The 21,457-nt window shown below is 39.1% G+C and overlaps 2 protein-coding genes across 4 annotated transcripts in view; one reads left to right on the top strand and one right to left on the bottom strand.

Annotated features, from left to right (window-relative positions):
* doc2b (double C2-like domains, beta) overlaps positions 1-5,836 on the bottom strand; it is a 307,871-nt gene extending 302,035 nt beyond the window's left edge. For 2 of the 3 annotated variants that reach the window (XM_061898884.1, XM_061898887.1), the window contains exon 1: positions 5,202-5,834. In XM_061898884.1, coding sequence (XP_061754868.1) covers positions 5,202-5,523 — 322 coding nt within the window. In that variant the 5' untranslated portion in view covers positions 5,524-5,834. Of the gene's footprint in view, positions 1-5,201 lie in introns of all 3 variants that reach the window. The other variant, XM_061898885.1, reaches the window with a different exon arrangement.
* Positions 5,837-9,444: 3,608 nt separating this feature from the next.
* Positions 9,445-11,962, top strand: LOC133550597 (protein rogdi homolog). The gene has a single exon (XM_061896542.1). The coding sequence runs from the start codon at positions 9,461-9,463 to the stop codon at positions 10,097-10,099; it is 639 nt and encodes a 212-aa protein (XP_061752526.1). The 5' UTR covers positions 9,445-9,460; the 3' UTR covers positions 10,100-11,962.
* Positions 11,963-21,457: the final 9,495 nt, after the last annotated feature.

Genomic DNA, 21,457 nt, shown 5'->3' with positions numbered 1-21,457 from the left:
CTAAATGTCAACCAGCAGGTTTCGGTGAGAAAATTGTGGTTAAAAAGTCAGTTTTTACCGGAGAAAAGCTGAGCTTGTGCCGTCCATAGCTGCCGTCGACTCCCCTGAGACACTGCGCGTCAAGACACCCGTGGAGACACCCTTCCGACTATCAGGTACTATTTAACTCACTAAACCACTAGCAACACAATAGAAAGAAGGGATTTCCAAGAATTATCCTAGTAAATGTCTCTAAAAACATCATAATCCGCCCCAATGCAATCACGTTTTTTTTTTTTTTTCTAGTCCGTCGCTATCAATATCGTCAAACACAAATCTTTCATCCTCGCTCAAATTAATTGGGAAATTGTTGTTTTCTCGGTCCGAATAGCACTTTTTGTTGGAGGCTCCCATTAAAAATAATGTGAATATGTGAGGAGCCCCTACACGTACGTCATAGTCTACGACTTCCGGTAGAGGCAGGGCGTTTCTCTTAACACCGAAAGTTGCGAACTTTATCGTGGATGTTCCCTACTAAATCCTTTCAGCAAAAATACGGCAATATCGCGAAATGATCAAACATGACACATAGAATGGACCGGCTATCCCCGTTTGAATAAGAAAATCTAATTTCAGTAGGCCTTTAAACGTACATGTCCTTTAGACTGACTTTGAAAAGACATTGCAAAATAGTTGTATTTGTAAATTGAGACAACGATGTCCAACGTTGGATCCACGTTGTTGGTTGGGAAATGACAAAATGTCAATGGTCAAATCAACGCCACAACCTGACATTGAATAGACGTCGTCAAAAAGCATGTTTTAACGTTGTATTTGTGTTGGGGAAACAACCAAAATTTAATGGTCAAATAAATGTCTGAAGCCAACATTGATTAAACATCTTAAAAAATCATGTTTCAACGTTATGTTTGAGTTGTTCAACAAGTTCAACGTCGTTTTAATGTCTTGTGCCTGCTGGGCGGGGGGCACGAGTGGAAGGACGGATTTACAGTGTTAGTGTCATTTTTCATGCATATTCAATGCACAAGTCTTAAAAAAATCTATACATTTGATTATGTTCTTAATATTACAATTCAGGGAGGGGTGTTAAAAAATGAATGGAGGACGTGAACATGAAAAGTGGCTTTTCAGAGTTGGTGACATTGTTCATGCATGAACAATGCACAATTGTTCATGCATAAACAATGCACAAGTCTTTAAAAAAATCTATACATTTGATTATGTTCTTAATATTACAATTCAGGGAGGGGCGTTAAAAAAATGAATGGAGGACGTGAACGTGAAAGGTGGCTTTTCAGAGTTGGTGACATTGTTCATGCATGAACAATGCACAATTGTTCATGCATAAACAATGCACAAGTCTTTAAAAAATCCATGAATATTATCAGGTTCTTAATAGTATTTCAACTTAGGGGGGCGGGCGTGAAGAAAATTGTTTTTCGAGGGGTGGATTTTCAGTGTTAGTGTGATTTTTCTTGCATAAACGATGCACAAGTCTTAAAAAAATAATACATTTTATAAAGGTTCTTAATAGTATTTTAACTCCAGGGGGTCGTGAGCAGCAGGGTGGATTTTCAGTGCTAGTGTCATTTGTCATGCATTAACGATATGCAAGTCTTAAAAAAAAAAAATCTATAAATATTATCAGGTTCTTAATAGTATTTCAATACGAGGAGGGGCATGAAAAAATGTTTGGGGGCATGAGTGGCAGGGTGGAATTTTTTTTAAATTTTATTTGTTAATGTCATTTTTCATGCATAAACGATTCTCAAGTCTTTGAAAAAATGTGTAAATATCAGATTTCTAATAGTATTTAAATTCAGGGAGGGGCGTGAAAAAATGTATGAGGGTCATGAGCAGCAGTGTAGATTATCAGTCCTTGTGTCACTATTCATTTATAAAAGATGCACAAGTCTTGAAGATGTCAATAAATGTTATCAGGCTCCTAATAGTATTTCAACTCGGGGGCGGAGGGCGTGAAAAAATGTATTTTGGGGGGTCGTGAGCAGCAGTGTGGATTTGTAGTTGTCTATTTTTTCATGCACTAAGATGTCAATAAATGTTATCAGGCTCCTAATAGTATTTCAACTCGGGGGGGGCATGATTTATTTTTACTTTGGGGGTCGTGAACAGCAGGGTGGATTTTTAGTTCTAGTGTATTTTTTCATGCACAAAAACGTCAATAAATGTTGTCAGGTACTTAATATTTCAACTCGGAGGGGGTGTTGAGGGGGATGAACATTTTTTATTTCAGGGGGGCGTGAGGAGGAGGGTGAATTTTTATTTCTAGTGTCATTTTTCATGCACAAATTTGTCAATGAATGTTATCAAGATTTTAGTATTATTTCAACTCAGGGAGGTGTTGAGGGTGAAAACATGTATTTCGGGGGGGGGGGCGTGAGCGGCAGGGTTGATTTTCAGTCCTTGTGTCACTTTTCATTTATAAACAATGCACAAGTCTTAAAGATGTCAATAAATGTTATCAGGCTCCTAATAGTATTTCAACTTGGGAGGGGGGGGGGGGGGGCATGATTTGTTCTTATTTTGGGGGGTCGTGAGCAACATGGTGGATTTTTAGTTCTAGTGTAATTTTTCATGCACAAAGCCGTAAATAAATGTTATCAGGTTCTTAATATTTCAACTTGGGGAGGTGTTGAGGGGTATGAAAACATGTAATTCAGGGGGGCGTGAGGAGGAGGGTGGACTTTCATTTCTAGTGTCATTTTTCATGCACAAATATGTCAATGAATGTTATCAAGATTTTAATATTATTTCAACTCAGGGAGGTGTAAACATGTATTTCGGGGGGGGGCGTGAGCGGCTGGGTTGATTTTTAGTCCTTGTGTGACTTTTCATTCATAAACAATGCATAGGTCTTAAAGATGTCAATAAATGTTATCAGGCTCCTAATAGTATTTCAACTCGGGGGGGCATAATTTGTTTTTATTTTGGGGGGTCGTGAGCAGCAGGGTGGATTTTTAGTTCTAGTGAAATTTTTCATGCACAAAGCCGTCAATAAATGTTATCAGGTTATTAATATTATTTCAACTCGGAGAGGTGTTGAAAAAATGTATTTCAGGGGGGAGTGAGGAGGAGGGTGGATTTTTATTTCTAGTGTTATTTTTCATGCACAACTACATCAATGAATGTTATCAAGATCTTAATATTTCAACTCAGGGAGGTGTTGAGGGGAGTGAAAACATGTATTTTAAGGGGGGCATGAGCAGCAGGGTTGATTTTCAGTCCTTGGGTCACTTTTCATTTATAAACAATGCACAAGTCTTAAAAATGTCAATTAATAATATCAGACTCCTAATAGTATTTCAACTCTGTGAGGGGGGGCGTGAATTTTGTATTTATTTTGGGGGGGCATGAGCAGCAGGGTGGATTTTTAGTTCTAGTGTAATTTTTCATGCACAAAGACTTCAATAAATGTTATCAGGTTCTTAATATTTCAACTCGGGGAGGTGTTGAGGGGTATGAAAAAATGTATTTCAGGGGGGCGTGAGGAGGAGGGTGGATTTTCATTTCTAGTGTCATTTTTCATGCACAAATATGTCAATGAATGTCATCAAGATCATAATATTTCAACTCAGGGAGGTGTTGAGGGGGGTGAAAACCTGTATTTCAGGGGGGGGGGCGTGAGCGGCAGGGTTGATTTTCAGTCCTTGTGTCACTTTTCATTTATAAACAATGCACAAGTCTTAAAGATGTCAATAAATGATATCAACCTCCTAATAGTATTTCAACTCGGTGAGGGGGGGCGTGATTTTTATTTATTTTGGGGGGTCATGAACAGCAGGGTGGATTTTTAGTTCTAGTGTAATTTTTCATGCACAAAGACTTCAATAAATGCTATCAGTTTCTTAATATTTCAACTTGGGGAGGTGTTGAGGGGGATGAAAACATTTATTTCTGGGGGGCGTGAGGAGGAGGGTGGATTTTCATTTCTAGTGTCATTTTCATGCACAAATATGTCAATGAATGTTATCAAGATCTTAATATTATTTCAACTCAGGGAGGTGTTGAGGGGGGTGAAAACATGTATTTCTGGGGGGGGCGTGAGCGGCAGGGTTGATTTTCAGTCCTTGTGTCACTTTTCATTTATAAACAATGCACAAGTCTTAAAGATGTCAATAAATGTTATCAGGCTCCTAATAGTATTTCAACTCGGGGGGGGGGGGGGTGTCATAATTTGTTTTTATTGTGGGGGGGCATGAGCAGCAGGATGGATTTTTAGTTTTAGTGAAATTTTTCATGCACAAAGCCATCAATAAATGTTATCAGGTTCTTAATATTTCAACTCGGGGAGGTGTTGAGGGGGATGAAAAAATGTATTTCTGGGGGGCGTGAGGAGGAGGGTGGATTTTTATTTCTAGTGTCATTTTTCATGCACAAATATGTCAAAGAATGTTAAGATCCTATTATTTCAACTCAGGGAGGTGTTGAGGGGGGTGAAAACATGTATTTCGGGGGGGTGGGGGCGTGAGGAGGAGGGTCGATTTTTAGTTCTAGTGTCATTTTTCATTACAAATGATGCACAAGTCTTACAGATGTCAAATGTTATCAGGCTCCTAATAGTTTTTCAATTCAGGGTGGGGGGGGCGGCTGATTTTTTTTTTGGGGGGGGGGTGGGGGTTGTGAGCAGCAGGGTGGATTTTTAGTTCTAGTGTAATTTTTCATGCACAAAGATGTCAACAAATGTTATCAAGTTGTTAATATAATTTCAACTCGGGGAGGTGTTGAGGGGGGTGAAAAAAATTTATTTCAGGGGGGCGTGAGCAGCAAGCAACATTTTTCTTGCATGAACATGCACAAGTCCAAAAAAATGCACAAGTCCTGATAGTTCAACTGAGGGAGGGGGACGTGATAAAAAAAAAAAAAGAATTACAGCCTTAATTTGATAAGCATAAGCATGTCCGAAACAAACAAAAGCCTGACTGTAATAAAAATGCATGCCGACATGCATCAAAACAGCATCTCTAAGAGACGGAGTAGAGCGAGAGCTCGGGGAGGAGGCTGCAATTGTTGCGGCGGCAGCAACAGTTGTCTGGTGTGAGAGGCGCAGAGTTGTAGGGGATGGAGGAGTGGGGGCAGGGGAGAAGAAAAGGTGAAAAATAAAAAGGAAGATGGATGCCTGGCAACTGGTGGAAGTCAAAAGAAAGAAAGGCTAGAATTGGATCGGATGGAAGCTCACTCACTGGAGTCGTCCGAGTCGTATCCCTCCACGTCGGGCTCCTCCTCCTCCCTCCTGGTGGCCGCCGGTGAGGAGGCCGACGCTCCCCCGGCGAACGCCCGGTCCGGGCTCTCTTCATCCGGGCGCTCACTTTCGGTAGCTACGGTAGTAGCGGCGGCGGCGGCGGGTGGAGCGGAGCGCGGGGGCCCCGAGGGCGGCAGGCCCCGGGGGTACCGTGGGAAGTAGTCCGAGATCTGCTTGATGGGCTGGATGGGTCCCGGGCACACGTCAATGGCCATGTGCTCCTGGATGCTGATGGTGGGTTTCTCGCCTTTGCGTTGTGTCATGCATGCGGTCCAGCCAGGAGCCTTCTCCCAAGACCACTCACAAACTGAGAAATCATATATATAAAAAAATAAAAACCCAACAACAACAAAAAGAAAGACCCCTCCAGGTGCGTCTTTCTAGGTGGACATGTGGAGGCTGCCGCCGCGTCTTCCACTGACGTCCTCACACCCAGACCATGCTGTCACATCCCTCCCTCCTGCACACACACACACACTCTCTCTCTCACACACACACACTCTACTACCTTCCTTCCAGGCTCTCCTCGCCGGAGACACCCGCGCGCTCCACCCACGTATGCGCTGCCTATCTGGGAGAGAGAGGAGGCAAGAGTGAGTGTGCCAAGAGAGGGAAGGGGATTAGGGGATGGAGGGTGGGGAGGGATCAGCTGATGTCACTGCCTAGCAACCAACCGGTAAACAGGAACCGTCGGCCTGAGGTGCTTAATTACGATATTAGCCTCATCCATCTGTCGGCGGGGAGATCCGTTTGGGGTTGAGTTCTCACTTGTGGTCCACTATTCTGGTCTGCAGCAATAATTATTGCACTTTTTGGTTACTTTTGTTTGTGTCATGGGACCAAAGGCAGTGCAGTAAAAAAAAAAAATACAACCTTAGTTTAAAAAGACTAATGTTAGCTTGAAACACTGATACTAGTTTGAAACACTGACAGTAGTTTGAAACACTGATGCTACCAACCCAAAACCAGTGAAGTTGGCACGTTGACAAAGCCTAACCCATTGTTACTATAACAATCTACAAGATTAATATAGGTTGCCTCTCTCTCTTCACCTCCATCTTTCGGTATTCCTTTTTTTTTTATATTATCTCTCTAGCTATCATTATGTATATGTATTGTTGCATTTGAATAATTGTATTGTTGAAAATAGAGGTAAACTATTGGTATTGTTCATGATCAATAGCGGTTTTTCTATTGGTATTTGTATTGCTCCAGTTTTGGTGTAAAAATGCTCATTGTCATTTCTATATTATTATTTATTTCACTAACTGCTTATTTGTTATCACTTTTACGATCATATTTGTACATATCGTATGTGCTGGTGTTGTTCTATTGTTGTTGTTGTTTTTGTTTTGTTTGCGGTTGTTGTCTCTGTCTAATCCCCCTCTTATCCCCACAATTTCCCCCTCTGTCTTCCTTTTTTTCTCTTTCTATCCCCTCCTGCACCAAATGATAATATAAATACATTTAATAAAGTCAAATTCAAATAAGGCAATAAGATGTATCCTATACTTCTCTTTTGTAAAGTAAATCTGAACAGCCGATATGGGCATCTACATCAACTATATGATTTGCCTGAGAAGCTGAGACAAAACAAAAGAAGATGGCATGTTGTGTAAATCTTAAATACAAACAGAATACGATGATTTGCTAATCCTTTTCAACCTATTTTCTATTGAATGGACTGCAAAGACAAGATATTTAACGTTCGAACTGGAAAACGTTATTTTTTGCAAACAGCTTATTTGGAATTTGATGCGTGCAACATGTTTCAAAAAAGCTGGCATAACTGGCAAAAAGACTGACAAAGTTTTGCAGTCTATTCAATTGAATATAAGTTGAAAAGGATTTGCAAATCATTGTATTCTGTTTTTATTTACGAAATTACACAACAGGCCAGCTTAACTGGTGTTGGGGTTTGTAGTTTAAAACACTGATACTAGTTTGAAACTCTAATGCTAGTATAAAACACAAATTTTAGTATAAAACACTGATACTAGTTTGAAACTCTAATGCTAGTATAAAACACAAATTTTAGTATAAAACACTGATACTAGTTTGAAACTATAATGCTAGTATGAAACACCGATGCCAGTTTGAAACACTGATGCCGGTTTGAAACACTGATGCCGGTTTGAAATTCTAATGCTATTTTAAAATACTAATGCTAGTTTAAAACACTATTGCTAGTTTAAAATGCTTGTGTTAGCTTCAAACTGCAATGCTAGTTTGAAACACTAATGTGAGTCTGAAACACAGATACTAGTTTGAAACACTGATACTAGTTTGAAACCCTGATACTAGTTTGAAACACTAATGCTTGTCTCAAACACTGATGATAGTATAAAACACTAATGCTACTTTGAAACACTGATACTAATTTGAAACTCTAATGCCAGTTTGAAACTCTAATGTTAGTACAAAACACTGATGCTAGTAAAAACACTAATGCTAGTTTAAAACACCAATGACAGTTTAAAACAATTCTTGTTTGAAACACCAATGCTCGTCTAAAACACTAATGCTAGTTTGAAACACTTATGCTAGTACAAAACATTAATGCTAGATTAAAACACTAAAGCTAGTTTTAAACACTGATGATAGTTTTAAACACTGATGCTAGTCTCAAACACTAATGCCAGTTTGAAACACTAATGCCAGTTTAATAAACTAATGCTAGTCTCAAAAACTGATGCTAGTTTGAAACACTACGACTAGTTTAAAATGCTAATGCTAATTTAAAATGATAATGCTAGTTTTAGATACTAACACTAGTTTAAAAAAACTAATGCTTGTATAAAACACTAATGCTAGTTTAAAACATTAATGCTAGTTTGAAACACTAATTCTAATTTAATCCCTAAACATTCTGGGATTTTTCTGGGTTATAAAGCTTGAGAAAGTAAAAGCTGTCATTGAAATATTTGCAGTACAATCTGAACAAGCAGGATTTTATCCTTCACTTGTTCTGGACAAATGTACGATCAACTCATTTGGTGGTATGGACTTGAAAACGCAATGAGACCTGTGTAGCTTGAGTATTTTCCAAGCTATAGAACGCACCGGTAATTAAGCCCCACCTGTAGCCTGTATGTTACTCCAATAAAGCACTGTACAAGTACTAAGTAAAACAGTGAATGATATGTCTGGGCTAGATCAGAAGAAACTAAATTCAGCTCTAGGAATGGAGAGTAATGAAGACTGAACACAGGATTTAAAATCATTAAAATCATTAACTGAAAGGCAGAGGATTAAGAGGAAAACAATCACCCAGGTTTGAGCTTTTGGACTTAAGCGGCTTTAGAGGCCGACCCTGTGGAACACCGCAAGAACTTCCAACACAACTTTGCAAAGTGACCAAAAGAGATCAAATGTCACCGTGCAAAAAAAACAACAACAATATGATTCTTGTCTTCAGTTGAAAACACTAATCCCATATATTACTCTAAAAGTGACAATCATATTTGTCATCCAAATTATGGAATTAAAGACAATTTGGGGGACTGGACTGGACTGGACCGGGCTGGACTCAGGCCTTCTTCTTGCAAACATGGACAAAGTAGCAGGGTACCAAATTATATTAAAGAATAATAGGAAAAATAAACAACAACAGACATGTAAATTCGAATGGCCATTCACATTTTCTACAAAGTCACAGAACGTTCAATATTTACAATGTGATACAGTATTTGATTCAGTCCTTGTTTCTACCAAAGATGGTATAATCGCAACACGAGTTCAGAGTTAATTAAACCAGTGGTTCTCAAATAGGGGGGTACATGAAGGTATGCCAAGGGGTACGTGAGATTTTTTATAAATATTCTAAAAATAGCAACATTTCAAAAGTCCTTTTATAAATATATGTATTGAATAATACTTCAACAAAATATGAATGTAAGTTCATAAAATGTGAAAAGAAATGCAACAATGCAATATTCAGTGTTGACAGCTAGATTTTTTGTGGACATGTTCCATAAATATTGATGTTAAATATTTCTTTTTTTGTGAAGAAATGTTTAGAATGAAGTTGATGAATCCAGATGGATCTCTATTACAATCCCCAAAGAGGGCACTTTAAGTTGATGATTACGTCTATGTGTAGAAATCTTTATTTAAAATTGAACCACTTGTTTATTTTTCTAAAAGTTTTTAGTTATTTTTATATATTTTTTCCAAACAGTTCAAGAAAGACCACTACAAATGAGCAAGGGAGAAGTGCTGACTCAGGCGGACATCAATCTGAAGGTGACAAAGAGCAGCCAGGTGCTACACTTCCAGTTCAGGGATGACAAGCAGTGGAAATTACAGCAGATCCGGGACGCTCGCAACCATGTGACCCAGGCTCTTCAGCTGCCGAGCAGCCATGACGACAGCTATCACTTCAAGACGGGGGCGGAAGTGAACAAGCTGATGGACGCTGTGATGCTGCAGCTGACACGCGCACGAAACCGCCTCACCACTCCGGCATCCATGACGCTGCCTGAGCTGGCCACCAGCGGGCTGATGAAGATGTTCACTCCTCCGATGCCCGGTGATGTGATGGTGAACTTCTACATCAACTTGAGTAAACTCTGCCCGACAGTTCACCAACTCCACGTGCTGCCGTCCAACACCACCAAGTATTTCAAGCCTTCTGGCAGCTCGGTGCCACGCAGTCCTGGAGCCATGTTTGAACTCAACAATAACCGCTTTGAAGTCAGCCATGTTCACAAGGTGGAGTGTGTTGCTCCTTGGCTCAACGACACCTTGGTCTTCTTCACCATCTCACTCCAGCTCTGTCAGCAGCTCAAGGACAAGATATCCGTCTTCTCCAGTTTCTGGAACTACCGGCCGGTATAAGTGTGAAGGACACGCCCCTATTTATTATTGTTCCATGTGTATTCACGGCCATTGTTGTGCAAGAGCTACATCCGAGGTCGGGAACCTTTTTGGCACAGAGAGCCATGAAAGCCAAATATTTTAAAATGGATTTCCGTAAGAGGCATATCATATTTTTTAACACTGCCTAATGCATGCATTTTTTTTAGGTAAAACCAACATTTTTAGAGTATAACAAGTCTCTAAATTATTTTTAATAACATTGTTATTTCTTGAACAGGTGCGGTAGAAAACAGTTGGATGGATTAAAATACATGAGAATGTTTTATATTTTGAACGTTATTTTACCAGCAGAATTATTAATTACTTATCGTGTTAAGCAAGGTCAGCTAAGATTTATCTGAGAGCCAGATGCAGTCATCAAAAGAGCCACATCTGGCTCTAGAGCCGTAGGTTCCCTACCCCTGAGCTACATGATCATCTTAAAGAGCCAGTATCAAACATATCCAGTAGTTTATATGTATGTGCGTATGTATGTGTACATATCTATTTTGTTTTCCAGCTGACTGACATTCCTCGCACATTACTCTCTCTGAACCTGTTTTTGTTTCTGAAGTATTTCATGTTGAGAGAGTATTAAGTATTCATGGTGTAGTACTCATCAATCCTTCAGCGATCTGCCCTCAGGCCAAATGGTGGACTTTGAAAGATCGACCTTCCCTAAATTCTCATTTAAGTTGGAAACTTTCCTTCGGTGATTATTAGAAAGTGAAATTTCAGTCAAATGCGTACAAATTCAGCGCGATGCATCCCATATTAACTCTATGCTTTTGCACAAAGGCCACGCCCACTTCATGCAAATGTATTATCCTAGCTCAGTTGGTAGAGTGGCCGTGGCAGCAACTTGAGGGTTGCAGGTTCGATTCCCGCTTGTGCCATCTTAGTTACTGCCGCTGTGTCCTTGGGCAAGACACTTTACCCACCTGCTCCCAGTGCCACCCACACTGGTTTAAATGTAACTTAGATATTGGGTGTCACTATGTAAAGCGTTTTGAGTCACTTGAGAAAAGCGCTATATAAATATAATTCACTCCACTTCACTTCACTAATACACAAAAATTAAAAGCACGGTGGAAGAGGGGTTAGTGCATGTGCCTCATAATACGAAGGTCCTGAGTTCAATCCCGGGCTCGGGATATTTCTGTGTGGAGTTTGCATGTTCTCTCCGTGACTGCTTGGGTTCCCTCCGGGTACTCCGGCTTCCTCCCACCTCCAAAGACATGCACCTGGGGATAGGTTGATTGGCAACACTAAATTGGCCCTAGTGTGTGAATGTGAGTGTGAATGTTGTCTGTCTACCTGTGTTGGCCCTGCGATGAGGTGGCGACTTGTCCAGGGTGTACCCCGCCCTCCGCCCGATTGCAGCTGAGATTGGCTCCAGCACCCGGGGCGGTATAGCTCGGTTGGTCGAGTGGCCGTGCCAGGAACTTGAGGGTTCCAGGTTCGATCCCCGCTTCCGCCATCCTAGTCACTGCCGTTGTGTCCTTGGGCAAGATACTTTACCCACCTGCTCCCAGTGCCACCCACACTGGTATAAATGTTACTTAGATATTGGGTTCCACTATGTAAAAGCGCTTTGAGTCACTAGAGAAAAGCGCTATATAAATATAATTCACTTCAATATTTTGTACTGGTATACAATTTAATAAATCAGAAACTGATGACATTTTCTTTTCTTTTTCTTCTATGTCCCACTCTCCCCTGTAGAGGGGGTCCGGTCCGATCCGGTGGCCATGTACTGCTTGCCTGTGTATCGGCTGGGGACATCTCTGCGCTGCTGATCCGCCTCCGCTTGGGATGGTTTCCTGCTGGCTCCGCTGTGAACGGGACTCTCGCTGCTGTGTTGGATCCGCTTTGGACTGGACTCTCGCGACTGTGTTGGATCCATTGTGGATTGAACTTTCACAGTATCATGTTAGACCCGCTCGACATCCATTGCTTTCCTCCTCTCTAAGGTTCTCATAGTCATTATTGTCACCGACGTCCCACTGGGTGTGAGTTTTCCTTGCCCTTATGTGGGCCTACCGAGGATGTCGTGGTGGTTTGTGCAGCCCTTTGAGACACTTGTGATTTAGGGCTATATAAGTAAACATTGATTGATTGATTGATAGTGCTGTATTTTACTTCTTTATCTTTTTTTTTCCAACCAAAAATGATTTGCTTTTATTAGGGGGTACTTGAATTTAAAAAATGTGCACAGGGGGTACATCACTGAAAAAAGGTTGAGAACTACTGTACTAGGTCATAAAATCAGTGTCAGTTGAGTCGGTCCACAGGTTGCCTGTAGGGATTTTTACTGTCCAGCAGGTGTCAGTATTTAGTGATACAGTATTGACACAGTATCAATACAGTTTTGCAATGTGTCGAAACGATACATGAAGCCTCGTCAACCCATCACTAGTGATAACGTTTTCAGACAAACAGGCATATAGGTAGACGCTAACAGCTCCATTCAGAACGAGTGCAGCGGCTAGGCTACGTAAAGCTACACAAATGCAACTCACCAATTCCGCGGATAAATCACACTCAAACACTCTCGCGAGACGACCCACGGCTCCAGTAGTCGGCTCCTACAGTTGGAAATTACATTTCAGTTTAGAAGGCTTACTTAATAATTAAAGCGTCAACGTCGACCAAGTGTCCCTCTCGATCCTCCTGGGAGCAGCCCACTATCCGGTTTTAAGCTTCCCGCGTTAGGTCACGTGACTGGGTGACGTAATGACGCACGGGGCCGCGTGACGTAATGACGCACGGAAGGACAGCTTAAACGACGAAAATAAATTGAAAGGATATTCAATCGGGTTTTGAAAGGATATTTAATGGGGTTTTGTCACCTGGGTTACATACTCCCTATAGTTTTAGAATCCCCGTTTCCATGTGAGTTGGGAAATTTTGTTAGATGTAAATATAAACGAAATACAATGATTTGCAAATCATTTTTCAACCCATATTAGGTTGAATATGCTACAAAGACAACATATTTGATGTTCAAACTGATAAACGTTTTTGTTTTTTTTTGCAAATAATCATTAACTTTAGAATTTGATGCCAGCAACACGTGACAAAGAAGTTGGGAAAGGTGGCAATAAATACTGATAAAGTTGAGGAATGCTCATCAAACACTTATATGGAACATACCACAGGTGTGCAGGCAAATTGGGAAATGGTGGGTGCCATGATTGGGTATAAAAACAGCTTCCCAAAAAATGTTCAGTCCTTCACAAGAAAGGATGGGGCGAGGTACACCCCTTTGTCCACAACTGCGTGAGCTAATAGTCAAACAGTTTAAGAACAATGTCTGTCAAAGTGCAATTGCAAGAAATTTAAGGATTTAAACATCTACGGTCCATAATATCATCAAAAGGTTCAGAAAATCTGGAGAAATCACTCCACGTAACCGGCATGGCCGGAAACCAACATTGAATGACCGTGACCTTCGATCCCTCAGACGGCACTGTATCAAAAACCGACGTCAATTTTTAACGGATATCACCACATGTGCTCAGGGATCCTTCAGAAGACCACTGTCACTAAATACAGTTTGTCGCTACATCTGTAAGTGCAAGTTAAAGCTCTACTATGCAAAGCGAAAGCCATTTATCAACAACATCCAGAAACGCCACCGGCTTCGCTGGGCCCGAGATCATCTAAGATGGACTGATGCAAAGTGGAAAGGTGTTCTGTGGCCTGACGAGTCCATATTTCAAATTGTTTTTGAAACTGTGGACATTTGTTTCCTCTGGAACAAAGAGGAAAATAACCATCTGGATTGTTATAGGCGCAAAGTTCAAAAGCCAGCATCTGTGATGGTATGGGGGTGTATTATTGCCCAAGGCATGGGTAACTTACACATCTGCAAAGGCACCATTAATGCTGAAAGGTACATACAGGTTTTTTTTTTTTTTTTTTTTTTTAATGTGTTGTACTTGTATAGCGCTTTTCTACCTTCAAGGTACTCAAAGCGCTTTGACACTACTTGTTTTGGCGCAACATATACTGCCATTCAAGCAACGTTATCTTGGACGCCCCTGCTTATTTCAGCAAGACAATGCCACACCACGTGTTACAACAGCGTGGCTTCAGAGTAAAAGAGTGCAGGTACTTGACTGGCCTGCCTGTAGTCCAGACCTGTCTCCCATTGAAAGTTTTGAAGCCTAAAATACGACAACAGAAACCCCGGAGCGATGAACAACTTAAGCTGTACATCAAGCAAGAAAGGGAAAGAATTCCACCTGAAAAGCTTCAAAAATGTGTCTCCTCAGTTCCTAAACGTTCATTGAGTGTTGTTGAAAGAAAAGGTGATGTAACACAGTGGTGAACATGCCCTTTCCCAACTACTTTGGCATGTGTTGCAGCCATGAAATTTTAAGTTAATTATTTTTTGCAAAAAAAAAAAAAGTTTAGGAGTTTGAACATCAAATATCTTGTCCCTGTAGTCCATTCAATTGAATATGGGTTGAAAAGTATTTGCAAATCATTGTATTCCGTTTATATTTACATCTAAAACATTTTCCTAACTCATATGGGAACGGGGTTTGTACGTATACTATATTAGCCAGACCGGCCCTTAAGCCACAGGTATATATATATACCGTTACAAAGGGTGTCTGTAACGCTGCGGTAAAACGGCTGATCAAACAAAACAGAATTCATCATCATTAACCCGCCACCGGTGGAAGCTAGCTCTCCAACCAGCTAAACAGACTCAAACTCCACGGTAACGTTTTGGTGAAATTACGAAACTGATACAATACAAAAATAATGCCATAGGAAATTAATATTACTAACACAGACACTCGTGTTAGCATATTCGCTGATGCTAACAACGCCAGCTTTGTTTACATTAGGATAGCACATACAAAAATGCCTGAAAACATCACACATGGGACGATAAAGTAAGTATGGATTGTTTTACTTACAAGCTTTGCTTTGAGGGGTGAACAAAGAATATGCTATGGACGGTTATACCTCCGGTTCGAGGCACAAAACAGGAAGCACAATTGTAACGGCGGTGAGTAAACTCGTCCAAAAGATGGCGCCATGGCACAAACAATAACACACTACTTAAGTGTCTCTGAAGATTGTTTGGTGAATACAAAACATTTTGGCCGTTAGCAAAAAAAAAGCCATAAATTAGCCGCACCGTTTTATAAGCCAAAGCTTGGTAAAGTAAGTAGTGGCTTATAGTCTGTTAAATATAGTAATCCTATTTCAAATTTAAAAATGCTACAACAAGAAATTAACTGTACACAAGTTTTACTGAAAATAGCCAGTGTTCCAAAGGTTAGAAAGGGTTTAGGGCAGGGGTGTCCAACGTACGGCCCGATGAGTTTGCTAAGTATAAAAATGAGCCGAAATTTTTGAATAAAATAAACTGCTGTTCTAAATATGTCCACTAGATGTCACTATAGCAATTATTTGTATCTTTGTAGATCAGGGGTCACCAACGCGTTGCCCGCAGGCACCAGGTCGCCCGTAAGGACCAGATGAGTCGCCCGCTGGCCTGTTCTAAAAATAGCTCAAATAGCAGCACTTACCAGTGAGCTGCCTCTATTTTTTAAATTTTATTTATTTACTAGCAAGCTGGTCTCGCTTTGATCGACATTTTTATTCTAAGAGAGACAAAACTCAAATAGAATTTGAAAGTCCAAGAAAATATTTTAAAGACTTGGTCTTCACTTGTTTAAATAAATTCATTTATTTTTTTACTTTGCTTTTTATCCATCCATCCATTTTCTACCGCTTATTCCCTTTTGGGGTCGCGGGGGGCGCTGGCGCCTATCTCAGCTACAATCGGGCGGAAGGCGGGGTACACCCTGGACAAGTCGCCACCTCATCGCAGGGCCAACACAGATAGACAGACAACATTCACACTCACATTCACACACTAGGGCCAATTAAGTGTTGCCAATCAACCTATCCCCAGGTGCATGTCTTTTATAACTTTCCGAAAAAAAATTTTTGAGAAAAAATACTACCTAAAAAAGGATTTTAGGATTTTTAAGCACATATACATTTTTACCTGTTATTTCCTTCCTCTTCTTTCCTGATAATTTAAATCAATGTTCAAGTAAAATAAAAATGTATTATTACTGTAAAGAATAATAAATACATTTTGATGTAATTCTTCATTTTAGCTTCTTTTTTTTCGACGAAGAATATTATAAAATGTTTATTCAAACTTATTATGATTAAAATTCCAAAAAATATTCTGGCAAATCTAGAAAGTCTGTAGAATCAAATTTAAATCTTATTTCAAATTCTTTTGAATCTATTTTAAAAAAAAAATCTTGAAAATCTAGAAGAAATAATGACTTGTCTTTGCTAAAAATATCGCTAGGTCCAATTTGTTATATATTCTAACAAGCTGCAGATTGGATTTTAACCTATTTAAAACCTGTCATCAAAATTCTAAAAATTAATCTGAATCAGGAAAAATTACTAATGATGTTCCATAAATTGTTTTTTTAATTTTTTCTAAAAGATTCGAATCATCTAGTTTTTGTCTTGTTTTATTCCGGTTTAATTTTAAATTTTAAAGAGTCGAAATTGAAGATAAACTATGTTTCAAAATTTAATTTTCATTTTTTTCCTGTTTTCTCTTCTTTTAAACCGTTCATTAAGTGTTTTTTTCATCATTTATTCTCTACAAAAAACCTTCCGTAAAAGGAAAAAAAATGTACGACGGAATGACAGACAGAAATACCCATTTTTAAATATATATATATATAGATTTATTTACTAAAGGTAAATTGAGCAAATGGGCTTCACGGTGGCAGAGGGGTTAGTGGGTCTGCCTCACAATACGAAGGTCCTGCAGTCCTGGGTTCAAATCCAGGCTCGGGATCTTTCTGTGTGGAGTTTGCATGTTCTCCCCGTGACTGCGAGGGTCCCCTCCAGGTGCTCCGGCTTCCTCCCACCTCCAAAGACATGCACCTGGGGATAGGTTGATTGGCGACACTAAATTGGCCCTAGTGTGTGAATGTGAGTGTGAATGTTGTCTGTCTATCTGTGTTGGCCCTGCGATGAGGTGGCGACTTGTCCAGGGTGTACCCCGCCTTCCGTCCGACTGTAGCTGAGATAGGCGCCAGCGCCCCCCGTGACCCCGAAAGGGAATAAGCGGTAGAAAATGGATGGATGGATGGATGGAAATTGAGCAAATTGGCTATTTCTGGCAATTTTTTTAAGTGTGTATCAAACTGGTAGCCCTTTGCATGAATCAGTACCCAAGAAGTAGCTCTTGGTTTCAAAAAGGTTGGTGACCCCTGTTGTAGATGATGCTACATATGTAAACAAAAATAAACCCCATGATGTAAGTGCATCAGTCGAGGAAAATGAGCAAACTCCATATCAAACATCCTGTAATTTGATTTTGATAGTTTTTATTTTTATTTTGATAGATTGAAAGTTAACACCAATGAGTTAACTGATGAACATTATAACATGATGAATTCAGAGAGTATAAATAATGACAGATAAAGATAGAATACTATTAACCGCAACATGTAAGTGTAAAAAAAAAAAAAACATTTTGATTTGTACATTTTTCGGAATGTGTTTCTTGTATTTTTAAACAATGAATCTGAAGTTGTCTTTGTTTTTAAGTTATTGTGCCGTGATTTTACCAGTCCGGCCCACTTGGGAGTAGATTTTTCTTTTGTTTACATTATGATAACACATACAGGTATGCATGAAAACACTCCTACAGACATGACAAGTATGAATTTACTTATATTGGAAAATTTACAAACGCTGCTTGGAGTGATGAATTAAGAATCCTTTCGAGCCAAAAGTCTAAGTACAGTTATACTTCCGGTTCAAGGCATTAAAACAAGTACATTTTCAACCCGCAACACCTGCAGTGAGTGCATGTACTTGTCTAAAAGATGGCGTACAAACAACTAACCAGTTCAGTCCTTTGCTTGAATTTGATTAAAATTCTATTGAAAACAAAACATTATGGCTGTTAGCAGAAAAAAATCCACTACTAAAATGCACTGTTTTATAATTTGCAGGGATCAAAGCGTAGGAAAAAATTTGCACGTACAAATAAGCATTAAAAACACTCCTATCAAACATGTCACAATTTAGTAAGTATGAATAATTTTAGTTATTTTGTAAAACTTACAAACGTTGCTTGGATTGATGAATGAAGAAACCACACGAGTAGAAACGCCATGGATGACAAGAAGAGCGCACGGCACTAAACAGAAGGAAATACTAGATGTTCAACCCGCAGCACCTGCAGTGAGCCACCTCGTCCAAAAAATTGGCACCCTATCACATACAATAAAACACGTTTTAATCTTTCAACTAGCCGCACAGTTTTATAAGCCGCAGGGTTCAAAGCGTAGGAAAAAAGTAGCGTTTTTTAGTCCGAAAAATATGTATGATTCATGCAGTACTCAAGGCTCCAAAATCGGTATTGTTTCAGAAGTGAAAAGATAACTAAACTAAACCTGAACCATAGTTTGGAACCCTAACTATAATCCTAACCCAAAATCTTACCTTAATCTTAGAAGAACATATGTGTTTACAATACGAACAATTCCATAATTAAATTATTAATATATGAAAAAGACACACTGATATATGAATTATTAATTTGAATTTAAAAAATAAAGTAAAGTTGAAGGTTAAAGTTTTTGTAATGTAATTTATACTTAAATCTAATGAGACTTTCATAATTGAGTCTCTCCTGAAGCAGCATTTCACAGACTTGTCAACAGGCGATAGAGCGCCCTCCAGTGTTTGTGCTGCAGAACTACACTATTTACACATTTAGAAAGGAATAATGCACTCATTCTTTGAGACACCGTGACACGTTTTAATTTTCAAAAGCATGATGGCGTTTCAAATAGTCTGTGATCGCTACTGCATTATGGATTAAAAGTCAATAGGGGAAGGTATTTTGGGAAGTCACTTGACTTTATTTTTTGTCTTTCTGCCCTGAAATTGCCCCTTGCTTGTAAGAGGAATTGACTTAAATTTGGTCGAGCTGTTTGTGGAACAATCTGTCGCCATCTGCTGGCACTAACCTGAAATGCAGTATTATAGTATTCATGTGTTTTTAAAGTATTTTTACTTTTAATTTATTTTGTAGTATTTTTTGACATTTTTGCCACAATTTAAATAAAATAAATGATATATTAACCTATGGTATCCGAATGTTTTTACAATAATATTAAATATTAGTTTTCAAAAAATGTTTTCACATGTTTACCAATAATTAAATGGTTAATACAAAAAATATTTTTAAATGTCAGAATTAAATGGCGCTTGATAAAAAAAAAAAGTATTCATACTACACCGACTAAAAATGTAGTGTGATGTCCTGATGCATTATTAGTTTTTTATTTTAATTTTGCCAGAATTAAATAGAAAAATATTTGATTTACTTTATCATAAATATCAATCAATCAATCAATGTTTACTTATATAGCCCTAAATCACTAGTGTCTCAAAGGGCTGCACAAACCCCAACGCAAACCACTACGACATCCTCGGTAGGCCCACATAAGGGCAAGGAAAAATTCACACCCAGTGGGACGTCGGTGACAATGATGACTATGAGAACCTTGGAGAGGAGGAAAGCAATGGATGTCGAGCGGGTCTAACATGATACTGTGAAAGTTCAATCCATAATGGATCCAACACAGTCGCAAGAGTCCAGTCCAAAGCGGATCCAACACAGCAGCGAGAGTCCCGTTAACAGCGGAGCCAGCAGGAAAACATCCCAAGCGGAGGCGGATCAGCAGCGCAGAGATGTCCCCAGTCGATACACAGGCAAGCAGTACTTGTTTAATTGTTTGGTTGTCAAATGTTAGAGTTGTATTATTAAATAGAGGTCGGTGTCTAGCAAGACCGATAATCAGCATTTCCGTTTTTTTGGCGTTGAGTTGCAAAAAGTTAGCGGACATCCATTGTTTAATTTCATTAAGACACGCCTCCAGCTGACTACAATCCGGCGTGTTGGTCAGCTTTAGGGGCATGTAGAGTTGGGTGTCATCAGCATAACAGTGAAAGCTAACACCGTATTTGCGTATGATGTCACCTAGCGGCAGCATGTAGATGCTGAAGAGTGCAGGGCCAAGGACCGAACCCTGGGGAACTCCACACGTTACCTTAACGTAGTCCGAGGTCACATTGTTATGGGAGACACACTGCATCCTATCAGTAAGATAAGAGTTAAACCAAGACAGGGCTAAGTCTGACATACCAATTCGTGTTTTGATACGTTCCAATAAAATATTATGATCGACGGTATCGAAAGCAGCGCTAAGATCGAGGAGCAGCAACATAGATGACGCATCAGAATCCATCGTTAGCAATAGATCATTAGTCATTTTTGCGAGGGCTGTCTCCGTGGAGTGATTTGTCCTGAAACCGGATTGAAAGGTTTCACATAGATTGTTAGACGCTAAGTGTTCATTTAACTGCTCCGCAACAATTTTTTCGAGGATTTTTGAAATAAAGGGAAGGTGAGACACCGGTCGGTAGTTTACCATGAGGTCAGGATCGAGGTTAGGTCTTTTAAGAAGAGGATGAATAACCGCTTTTTTGAATGCTAGGGGAACAGTGCCCGAGGAAAGTGATAAGTTTATAATATTTAGCACTGATGGACCTAATAATACAAAGAGCTCCTTGATCAGTTTCCCAGGAAGTGGGTCAAGTAAACATGTTTGTTTTATTCCATTTACACGTTGTAACAATTCCTCTAATGTTATTTCCTCAAAACAAGAGAAACTATTTTGGAGGGCAGTATCCGCCGTATATACAATCGTGTCAGTGTTAATAGAACCCAGTTGTAGCTGGGAATATTGTGCATTCCAAATGCATTTCATATTAAATGATGCTTAATACAAAAATGTTGATACTTTATATATATATATATGTATATATATATATAAAGCCAGCAATATATATATATATATATATATATATATATATATATATATATATATATATATATATAAAGCCAGCTATATATATATATATATATATATATATATTATTGTGCTGTCCGTATGTAATTTATATAAAATATTTACTTTTTTTTTTCATGATTAAAGCTCAATACAAAAACGTTTTGTGCTCTCAATATGTCTTTTCAAATATTTAATATTCAAAAAGAAATATTTTAATATACTAAATACATACTAATATGAAGCTGTGTTGCATTTTTGATTATGGGAAATGTTTCCTTTTTTTTTTTGTTTTTACAAAAATCTAAGTAGAATTATTACCAAAAGCATTTCATATTTCTTCACAATGAATATGTATTATTGTGCTTTCCAAATTCAGTTTTTTGACAGAAGT

The sequence above is a fragment of the Nerophis ophidion genome, linkage group LG04, assembly GCF_033978795.1.
Source record: "Nerophis ophidion isolate RoL-2023_Sa linkage group LG04, RoL_Noph_v1.0, whole genome shotgun sequence".
Lineage (NCBI taxonomy): Eukaryota > Metazoa > Chordata > Actinopteri > Syngnathiformes > Syngnathidae > Nerophis > Nerophis ophidion.
This window is presented reverse-complemented; position numbering and strand designations above follow the sequence as displayed.

Coding starts and splice junctions, on each gene's coding strand:
- LOC133550597 (XM_061896542.1), top strand. CDS start 9,461: ATGAGCAAGGGAGAAGTGCTGACTCAGGCGGACATCAATCTGAAGGTG.